General features: G+C 36.9%; 1 protein-coding gene across 2 annotated transcripts in view; it reads left to right on the plus strand.

The window, feature by feature from the left end:
- The first annotated feature begins 398 nt into the window (after positions 1–398).
- LOC114242274 (uncharacterized) overlaps positions 399–12051 on the plus strand; it is a 130393-nt gene continuing 118740 nt past the window's right edge. For both annotated transcript variants that reach the window (XM_028173373.2, XM_089730888.1), the window contains exon 1: positions 399–747. In XM_028173373.2, coding sequence (XP_028029174.2) covers positions 727–747 — 21 coding nt within the window. In that variant the 5' untranslated portion in view covers positions 399–726. The remainder of the gene's footprint in view (positions 748–12051) is intronic.

Genomic DNA, 12051 nt, shown 5'->3' on the forward strand with positions numbered 1-12051 from the left:
ACATTTATTTTCAGCCTTGCTCAGAGACTTTTTCATTAAGATATCGCTCTGTAACTAATAGCAGATTGAGAATATTAATGGCGTGGAACTATATAAATGTAACTGATATAAAAAATAAAATAGTTTGACATTATAACGCGGAACCGAAAAAAATTATTAATCCATGAACAATAGTGACGATAAGATGCTTAAATATGCGATGTATTAATATTTCATTATTTATTTTCGTTGTTATTAAGTAAACAACAACTTGGTAAGCAACAAAGAACAAGTGCAATGCAAGTAGCAATCGTTAAACCTTCGCCGTCTTTGTCTATTGTACGGTTGGGTTGGTGTTAAAACGAGATAGTGCTAGCGCGTTGATTGTACGTTGTACGCGTCAAACCGTTAGTAATAGTAACTCAGTTGGTGCAGTATCGTGTTACAAGGTGGATGTGTCGTTTCGTTCTCCAGAAATTTACGTATTTACAAACTTTATCGTGTATAGCTTAAATATTTTTTTTGTACGAAATTTAAGGAATTTTCGTTTAACATAAACTTAATAATTAAAAAAAAAACAATCTTAAATTATTTTTAAAATTACATTACAGTGCCACATTGTGTTTAACCTTGTGTTTGTTGATTGACTTGTTTTTTTTTTTCGTTGCGAGTTAATTTTGGCGCGTATGATGTAACCTGAGGAAAGTACCGGGTTCGATTCCCGTGCCAGGGGCAGGCGACGACATTATGCACACTTCAATGATGATGGTAAGTTACTCTAAATCTTGATTAACTTTTGAGGATAAACGATTAGATGATCCGCATGATGAGAAGTTAGTGCCATGACGTACATGCCAATCTGTTAAAACATTGTTACCTTGTACTTTTATTAAAGTATGTATTGGATAAACCATAGTATGTTCGATACAGCTATAATGAATGTAACGCCAATCATGTCAAATCCAATAAAAAACATTTTAATCCAAATTCATTAATGTGTTTTGGTAGAATACATTATATACATATTTACATTATATTACATATACATATCTGTTTACGTTCATGAGTTCGTTAAGAGACGAAGAAAGTTTTGTTACCTAGGTATAAGGCAAAGGAATAAAAAGAGTCAAAATATCGTGCATTAATAATAATCAGAGCATTAAAATCGATCAGTATACTATATTTACTGTAATGAAAATTATGCCTCAGCGTGCAATTATTGTGTGGTTTACCCTACGTTTATTGACATACTTTCTTTGAATAATTAAAACGATAAATCATAAAACCAGTTTACATTCACAGAATAAGCCATAGATCATTTTCGTCACCGAGTCGTAGTGATTTTAGGTTGTTTAACAGTAACTGTTGTTTGTCAACTTTTAAATTTCGCGAAATTTGGGTTAGCGTTTTTTTTATTGAAGACTAGCGACCCGCCCTCGCTTCGCTTCGGAAACTGTAATTGATTATTGATTTCTCCACTATTTAATGGATGTTATTATACATATAACCCTTTCTATTCAATCACTCTATCTATTAAAAAAAACGGTAGTTTTAAATATTTAAGCATAGGTACATAGGGACAGACAGATATAGGGACAGAGAAAGCAACTTTGTTTTATACTATGTAGTGATAAGAAGACGAACTCATATTTTTGCTTGAATGCTTTACCGGAGACCGTTTTGTGAGCCAAATGGATTAGTTACCACCATCCAGTCTTGAAGTCGTCGTGGCCTAAAAGATAAGAAGTCCGGTGCATTCGTATGCAGCGATATAACGATGTTCAAATCTCGCCAGCAGATACCAATTTTTCTAATGAAATACGTACTTAGCAGACGTACACGATTGACTTCCACGGTTAAGGAATAACATCGTGTAATAAAAATCAAAAACTCGCAAAATTATAATTTGCGTAATTACTGGTGGTAGGACCTCTTTTGAGTCCGCACGGGTAGGTACCACCACCTTGCTTATTTCTGCCCTGAAGCAGTAATGCGTTTCGGTTTGAAGGGTGGGGTAGCTGTTGTACTGTAAAAACTGAGTGAGACCTTAGAACTATTATCTTAAGGAAGGTGGCGGCATTTACGTTGTAGATGTCTATGGGTTCCAGTAACCACTTAACATCGTGGGCCATGAGCTCGTCCACCCATCTAAGCAACAAAAATGTATATGTTTGTCGTGAAGCAGTAATAATGCATTGCGGTTTGAACGCAAGGGGGGCCGTGACTAAATTGGTTTGTAAAGCAATAAAAAAAGGGGAAAAAAACGTAATTTTTTTCCACACGCCTTGAGATATGAGGTCAAAGTCTTTATTGTATTGTATTACGACTGCCTACGATCAGAACGCTTAGAGGCAAGTGGGTGGTACTTACACATGTGGGTTCACAACTCTTTTTTACTGTCATTGTAGATAGATGATCATATGACCCATCTGCTGGTCAGTATCTACCGTCACTTATGAACGGCAGCACCGTCGCCCTTGGACTTCAGCAATAGCAGGGGTAGAGCCAAGCCGGTGCCCCTGGCATAGCTGAAGTCAAGTTGCAAGCCGCTGCTTGCAAATCTCGTTTGAAGATAGGTTTGTCACAGCGCTCGGGAAATACCAGCAGCAGAAATATCACCCCACCATCGGAGATTTAAAAATTATTCCATGACCATTTGCACTTAATTTTTAAATAACTGGACTATAACCACAATGTATTTAAACGCAATTTGCTTGAAATCATATTTAAGTAATATTAACTTAGATTCAAAAATGTCACTTAAACATAATAACATTTAAAAAAAAAAGTGACATTACAAAAATTATAAAAATTGTTGATAATACATTAATAATAATAGATACTAATTATGATAGAATTGTTAATATAATGTGTATATATATTAGTCGGATCAACATAAAAGATATAAAAAAGGTTATATTAATTTAGCGTGCAGGCATGCAAGAACCCCTCTTATGTGAGGGTGAAGGCCTCCTCCAGACTTTTCCATTTGTCTTTATTTTTGGCAATTGTCTTCCAGTTTTTACCAGCGATTTTTACTATATCGTTGTCCCAACGCGTTACCGGTCTTCCTTTCCTTCTAATACCTGCAGGCCCCCGCCATAGTGTGAGTCTACAGGTCCAGCGGTCATCGCTCATCCTGGCTACATGGCCTGCCCAGCGCCACTTTAACTTTTGTGAGAAATTTAGTGCATCTATAACTTTAGTCTTTTCCCGTATGACATTATGTGGGATTTTTTGCACAATTAACAATATTATTATGTAAATGCACCTACTTTTTACTTTTTTATTTTTTTACATAAATACATTGATTTTTCTCTTCCCGCTGTTATTACTGCGAGAATCTCTGCACACCGTTGAATTATAGCAGCATATGTAGACAATTTCTTGAAGGGAACCCGTTAATCTACTTGCGAAGACCCTGTATTTTGGTAAACAGTATTTTCCTAAGCTTGATTTCATTACTAAAGCCAGGACGAAATGCGACCTTTGCAATTAATTCATTCATTCACTGGATAGCCGGTAGATTAGGAAATATTTCACTGCGTCCTGTGGCCGGACCACAAATTGAGATTCACGGACTTCTTGAATTTTCGTTAGTGAAATAATTCCAGCTTTTGCCTAGATGTTCACAGGTCGAGGCCACGACGAAAACTTATTTAATATAAATAACTTCGGAAGCTATTTATATATATTATGTTTACCTTATAAATTTTTACGTATGTATTGAGACGCCGATCTTATATCTCAAAGTGGGTGACAAGATTTACGTCTCAATGTGTTCTTCCATATAATGTCAGGCGTCACAATTTTGCGCAAGACTAAAACATTAATTTTTATTCAACCTTTTATTATTTCATTATGATTGCTCGTTATAGAGATATAAGTTACAATTTTTATCTTAAATAGTAAATTCAACGTCAATTCAAAGTTGCATTGTCCGTTCTAATGCAAATTTTTTCAACAGACGAATGCGATTAAAAAAAAAAATAGGAGGCCTGTCGAGTTCTTCTGGTTCTTTACAACATTTTTTGGAGACATAGTATTAGATTTAATCGACTTAGTTACAAATTAATTAACAATCGTCAATGATTTAAAATTAGCAGCACATGCATTCTATATTCGCGTCACAGAAGGAAAATAACCATCGAAATGAAATTCAAGGACATTGGTTAAACTGCATCACGGTGCCTAGTTAATTACTGTTTCTATTTTATTATAGCAATGCAAACGTCATGACGCGTAATTAACACAATAACCGCACAAGGTCACATGAAGGTCGTCGTCGTTCAGGTGCAAACATGGAAATTAAAATCGCTGTAAAAGTTCTTATATGTATCTGGAATAATTAGAAGTGTTCGCAAAAAATGTTGGTGGTTAATGTGTGGGATATTGGCCCAGCATTGGCAAGTTTTTCGGTTAATTTTAAAAATCTATGTTGAGATCTAAATGATCTTCGTTATCAAAGCACACGACGCATGTTCAAAAGACTTCTCAAACTGACTTTAGAATAGATTTGTCCTAAGAGAGAGAAAACGTGGTCATTCGGTAAGATATTTGTATTGCCATTGAAGACCCAGAACCAATCAGCTCTCCTAATAGTGAGTAGTCGCCGTCGCTCATGACCATTAGTAATGTCAATGAGCGATATGAGCCACTGCCTACAGAGAACGATCATTTAGGAACCTCATTTAAAGAAGGATATGTCACAGCGCTCAGCAAACACTGCAGAGGTAAGATCCTATACCTGTTCGCCTAAGGGGCTATTCCTGACAACTTTCCTGATAACCTGAGAGAATTTGCTAACACTAGCCCTAGCAAGAGCAGTGCTTCGCAGAATCTACCAGCGAATTGAACTCGCAACCTAGTGAGAAAATCTGGCGTGAAACTCAATGGGCTAAAACGTTCTGTAGGTGAATCCAAACTTCGCGGTCATAGAAAGCGCTACAGCCGGTCTTCAAACCGAAGAAGATATGCCAAAACGAGGATGATAATAGTCTGAATAACCTGGTTTAATTCGATGAAGCATTGCAGATTCCCAGTTTGTCTCATAACAGACAATCAACCTAATGTACGACATTGACAGCTTGACAGAATATACTACTTTCTTCTCACTCTTGTTGAAGAAGCTTACAGTTTAAGACTTAAACATAAAAAAACACTCGTGTCATTTACATCAAACCATGATTGATACTCGTTTATACAAATCTAATAAGCCCCAACTCAATGACTTTACTGGCAGAGACGCAAAAGTCCGTTTGGCTCGATGGGTACTTTCCATGTTTGTAGTCATAAATAGTTCATTAAGTTTGTTATGAAGATACGGTCATGCAAAAGCTGCATATAAGCCAAGATAACAGAAAGCGTGTAAGGTCATTTGTTTTATGTGTATCTACATATTTTTAGTTTCAGTTCTTTAATGCAAGGAAATCTATGAGTTACATTTATGAAATATTGATACTATTAGAAGTCGTAAAAATGAATATCCCGGTCACAGGTTTAGGTAAAGTCGAAATTCAGAACAAGCGTGGTTCAGGAAAATCAACTATTCCCTTTAGCGCAGAATATAACGTAGTTTATCAAATCAACTGTCAACCTCTGATAGGCGTTACCAGCGGCGGTTTTTCCCGAGACAAGAAGAAAACATTTTACCTCTGAGAACTTTTAGTACTACTTATATTCTTATAGTGCTCTTGGTCTTGTTTGCTTCTTATAAGCCTCTAGGCTTGGCAAATATTGGCTGATTTTTGGTATTTAGATCTTTTTTGTAATCTCTGGCTACCCCTATCCTAGCCTTAATCTCCGAACACCGCTCGCGTGAGTTTTGGAACCCTGGAGGTCCACACTTAACGCATCTTACGATGTTTCGCTATTCTTCTATACTTATTTAACTGGCTCCCATTATAGTCCTGATTGGGTCGATTTGGTTAGGTCATTAGTTGTATTGGTCGTTTGAGACCCTGCGTCGGTCTTATGCCATCCACTCGTGGAGATAAGTGCCTACAAAGACCTTTGTCTGGATAAGCAATTCCCAAGATACTTATGTGTCGTCCATGCTAGACTGTCTTAGAATGTACACATGCACCTATAGTTTTTCATCTACCATGCAGAATCGGCAGTATTAATCTGCTGCTTGTATTGCTCCTTTACTATTTACTCTAGTATTACGTGAATGAACCCCAATAATAGCGTCAGTTTTCAGAAACCAATACAAAGCGCCATACTGAATTAACATACACGCTTTTCTCTAAAGGCGGATAGTCATAAAAGTAAATTTCTTACGCCCCTTTGCATTTTCCTTAACCTTTTCAGCAGTGGATGGAGAATATTGGTTTTGTTTTGATTTTGTGCGTTTCAAACAGAATATCGTCCTTAATAATACTCAGAGAAAACACTACAGGATTCTTTTATTGCTGCGTTTTTTTTTGTTTCTTTCATTTAAGCATTTTTAATTGTATTTAATCGACACTTACATATTTATATAATTTTCTATATATATTACAAATGTGAAAACTTTTGCTTGTCTTTATTTTATGTTGAAAAGAAGCAACGGCTTGAGATAATTTTTTAAAGTCATTGATCAAGAGAGTGAGTGACATAGCCTAACTTTTGTCTCGAAAAACATCTCATCTATATCTATTTACATTGTCATTTATCGTTGACAACGAAAGCTAAGGAGCAGGTTCCAGTTACCGTTACCGTTACCGAAACTTAAGATACATACAATTATCATGTCTTTCGTCATTGGAGTACACAAGTCTCGAGGAATTATCCTTCATTCGTGAAGCAGTTGCTCTTGAGTTGTTAGGTCTCTCTCGGAGACGCTCCGGCAGCTGCTAGCAAATACCACCCCTACTGGCTGAGCCTTTGCTCGCCCACCGATCCTAGTGAAACTGGAAAGGCCTCCGGGCCACCAGTAAGCCTTCAATCATAAAAAAAAAAGGAATTATCCTGCTAGTCCGGTCAATCTAAGAGCAATTTCCTATTCAATTATTCAAGTATGTACATAGTACACTCATTCGAAAAGCCTTCAAAAACTGACCTAAGCAAATTTTGCAAATACGAATATTGTTACGTAATACGCTATAATTACATTTGTTGCTCGTTAACAATAGATAAGCAATAATAATGAACCGGAAACATTGAAGTTTTTCATGTAACATGCATATGTGAATGTAATGTATGGTGCAGTTGTTTCACTGAGTTTGTGATAATTTTAGATTACATTCATGCTGTTTACATACTTTATAAGGCTGCGGAATTGCAATGCTCAGTGTGGCAAATCCACTAACTAAGTTAGTCGATCTGCTTATTCGTGACGTGGTTGTCCTGTTTTTGGTTATCCTGAGTAAAACCAGACTGAAGGTAAAGATTATTAGTCCTTTTCAGATCAAACGGTAGGAGTGGAGGATCTATGATGTAGGTAGCTCAATGCCGAACCTCTGGATTGAGTTTTTTTTATTGCCCTTGTAGGCAGACGAGCACACGGCCCACCTGATGGTAAGTGGTTACCGTCGCCCATGGACTTCAGCAAAGCCAGGAGCAGAGCCAGGCCGCTGCCTACCGCCAAGCCGCTGCCTATCACCTGAGTTTCAGTGAAGTCGTCATGCCCTGCTTCTCAATAAATACTTGAATAGCGCAGGTTTACCTAAAAAATGGTACCTAACGAGTGGTGATATCGAATGTGGAATATCGGTGCTGAGGTATCGAATAAAACACAAAAAAGTTATGATGCCCTCAAAGATATGGAGCACGGGAGAGTAGAGGCAGGCCGTGTACCTACACTAATAAGCGTTTTGTCTTAATTTCTTTTTTTTGTTTTATTTTCCTACCATTCTAGTAACCTCGAGGGGTTATTCTAGATTCGCCGAGCTGGTAGGTGAGCTCACGGGGCTCAAACCGGGGGTGTTGCTAACACTGGCCTTAGCAAGAGCAGTGCTTCGCAGAATCTACCACCGGATCGGAAAGGCGACCCACTGAGAAGATCCTACGAGAAACTCAGTAGGCTGTGTCTATGGGTTCTTAATGTCAAGTGTCGATATATATAGTAGCATGTGATAGGTAGATGTGATCTGTCATTTTCGGCAATAAAAACCAAACAGTATGAATAGAAATGATTAATGCTACTCGCCTCTGATTCCTATTGGGGAATGCCAAGTTTGAAAAGAAAAAAATCATATTAATAGTCATGCAATTACTATTAATTTGTAGCACATACGATAGGGAAACTCAACACAAAAAGTTTTTTTATTACAACACTTACATTTTAATGATCATTCAAAACTGTTGGATAATGTTATAATACTTGGAAATATTATTATTTTTATTACCATTTATTTTATAAAAAGATCTCCATTTATTTGCGTGTTCCCGTTAGAATATTCGAGAATCAAATATTGTCGACATCCCATTGTTGACTGGCACAGACAAGTTTTTGTTCAATGCAAATCGTTTCAAGGTAAGATCATTCTACATTCGTCAATGTCTCGAAAAACTACTAAGAAATCGTGTCAGTGTTTTCTTAACACGGTTTTTGATTGACAGCTTCGTATATTCATATAACGCTAATGCAGATTTGAAGATTTCCAAAGAACCCTTATACCAATCTTCTCTAGAATTTTATTTATCTGAGACACATGACTATATTTTTTTCTAAGGCATAGATGTGATGACTAAGAAGAATACAATAACAAAACTGATATCTTTGGTGATGATTCCGACATTAAAGCGGCCGTTTCGCCGGAGACGAAGACTTTAAAGGTCCACCAACTAAACACGATTCCCTTGCACTCTTGCCGGCCTAATCTAATGCAGCCCCACCCTTCAAAATGGAACGCACGACTGCTTCGCGTCACAAATATGTAGAACGGTGGTACATAGCTGCGCGGGGTTATAATACACCCTGCCACAAGTAAATGCTGGTTGACGGTCTCAGTACGCTGTCCATATTCCGGTTAATCCTTCGGTGGTCCATTACGGACCCAAGGGAAGAGAGGTGGTACTGTTTCTATACCCGACACAACACACCCAAAGTATATATTTGCTTGAATCCCTTAACTACATTTAGTTTCAAGTAGAATATTAATTATGTAAGTACACTCTGTAAGCACACTTGAATCAATCTTAGCTTTCGATTAACGTCTGGTTTTCCCTCTCAGAGCTGAATTATTAATGCATTTGTGTACTTCATAAGCTCGGAATTTAGTTGTTTTCATAGGACCTCCAAAGCCTTAGGCATTTAATGGTACAGTTGATAACATAAATCTAATGGATCGATAATGTCTATAGATGTAATTAAATGGTCTAAAACCTTTTGGCACTAACGGTCACTACTTGAAACAGGACGAAACCGATTTATGTAATTTTTCACAATACTGACTGATTTTAGATGAATATTGAGAAGGAAACTGGATTGAGAGTGTATCCAAATAATGTTGGTGTCTTCAATAATGCTGTTTAAATTATTCATTTTCAAAAATAATAAATGCCAATAAGATAAGGTAAAAAGAGATTTATTTCCACATGCTAAATTCGCCTGGATTATGAAAATAAGTATTTTTCTTTCCAATAAATGGATTATATAAAGTAAATGCAGTCGATTTAAAAAAATGTTTTATATAGAACTAGCGACCCGCCCTCGCTTCGCTTCGGAAACATTAAATTTTATTATTGATAGTTTAGTCTCGCGATGCTACCCGCGGTCATTGTCGTACCGCGGATGACGCTGCGGGGCAAAGCTAGTCTAAAAATGTAGCCTAAGTTACTCCTTATATCATCAGCTACCTGTCAGTGAAAGTCCCGTCAAAATCGGTCCAGCCGTTCCAGAGATTAGCCGGAACAAACAGACAGACAGACAGACAGACAGAAAGACAGACGAAAATTGTAAAAAATGTTATATTGGTGTATGTACCGTATATACATTCAAATGCATGTAGTAAAAAGCGGTTATATCAATATTACAAACAGACACTCTAATTTTATTTATATGTATAGATTTTGCTATTGTTTTTTTTATATATTAATCTTTAAAATTACAAGGTACATTATTTGTCGGCTATTGTTCGTTATAGTTTATTTCACAATCATAAAGAACCATAGAACAACAAAAAGCTTTTTAAGACCTCTCCTTGGTCTATTTAAATAATGTTGGAAATAACTTCTCAATGCAATAATTCAAAACACAACGTCTAAACTTCATTCAAACATGTTTGGAAATGGCACTATATGCTGTGTCTTCTATACACATGTTCACACACGATGTGAATTCTAAAGAACATTTGTGTACAATGGCGGCTCAGGGGGCAGCTTCTATTGTATCGACACCCTACTTGTTGAATTATGTGATATTGATAGCAGTTATTCAACTGAATTAATTTACCCTATAGAGGCATTATAAGTTTTTCTATATTTAAATATAGTGTAAATAATGAAAAAGGTTAATTCTGTATTATTATAATTTATTTAGAAATTCAACTCAATTCGGAAATAGGTGGACGAGCTCACAAACCACCTGGTGTTAAATGGTTACCGGAGCCCATAGACATCTACCACGTAAATGCCGCCACGCACCTTGAGATATGAGTTCTAGTCTCAGTATATTTACAACGGCTGGCCCACCCTTCAAACCGCATTACTGCTTCACGGCTGAAATAGGCAGGGTGGTGGTACCTACCCGTGCGGATGCACAAGAGGTCCTACCACCAGTAATTACACAAATTATAATTATATTTTATAATTAATAATAATATAATTATATTTTGCGGTTTTGATTATTATTACACGATGTTATCCTCCACCGTGGAGTTCAATCGAGAACATTTGTTAAGTACGTATTTCATTAGAAATTGCGGAATTCGAACACCGTTTCATTGCTCAATACGAATGCACCGGACGTCTTGTCCTTTAGGCCACGACGACTTCAAATTTTTTATTAGTGTAGATCAGCAGATCACAGCCCACTTGCCGTACAATTGGATCTATGTATGTACATACATATACTACGACATCAAACAGTCCGTTTATCTGTTTTTTAAACTGCTGTTAGTTATCACTAGATGAATCCTTATTAACACTAATAGTATACGCGTCGCTTAAGCCTTGTTCGGACTAGGCGAGTATTTTAGTCGAGTACCGAGTAATTTAGTGGCTAAGCTACTCGCTACTCGCCCGAAAAAATAGAAAAAAATGGATTGACTTGACTAAATTATTTACTAACCTACTCGACTAAATTTTTGGTGCTCAGACACATTTAGCTACTAAATTGCTCGGTACTCGACTAAAATACTCGCCTAGTCCGAACAAGGCTTAACTCTGTACGCGCTAGTGTAACCTACGTTTAGAATTTTTAAAACTGCATTACTTTTTAGGACGCTCATAAATTACAACATTTGCCAAATGATTTCTGTACTTAGCTTGGAATAGCAAGTCATCTTTTCCCGTCGGCTATTAAATAATTCAGTCGATAATTGTGCAGCGCTCTCTTTGTAATAGTTATCAGCGTGCTGCAATCGCCTCCCGTAATATTGTTAGTGAGTTTAAGTTTGAGAGGAGCAGTCGTTATGCAGTGCCATTGGGTTTCCGATCTCAAGGTCAGTGTCTGCATCAACGCTCCGTTCAAACGTTCCGGTAATCTATCATAACACGTGGGCTGAAGGTCGCTTAGTCGTTTAGAGCAAAATTAAATATTAGCTATCTTCAAAATAATACTAAAAACACGAAATAGAATAGAATAGAATTGAATAGAATAGAATAGAATAGAATAGAATAGAATATCTTCAGAATAGAATTAGGTATATATAGAATAGAATTCGGTAGGCAGCGGCTTGGCTCTGCCCCTGGCATTGCTGAAGTCCATGGGCGACGATAACCACCATCAGGTGGGCCGTGTGCTCGTCTACCTACAAGGGCAATAAAAAAAAAAAAAAAGAATGGATCAGAATACGTTGTGCAATACACGTTACACATCATACTGATTCAAAGAGAGAATCCGATGCCGTTCGACAGTAAACAGTGTTTTATTAAAGTCTATTAAATCTCGTGACCTCGTTCGCTTCAAACAAAAATTATTATTAG

This window comes from Bombyx mandarina, chromosome 11 (genome assembly GCF_030267445.1).
Source record: "Bombyx mandarina strain Sakado chromosome 11, ASM3026744v2".
Classification (NCBI taxonomy): Eukaryota; Metazoa; Arthropoda; class Insecta; order Lepidoptera; family Bombycidae; genus Bombyx; species Bombyx mandarina.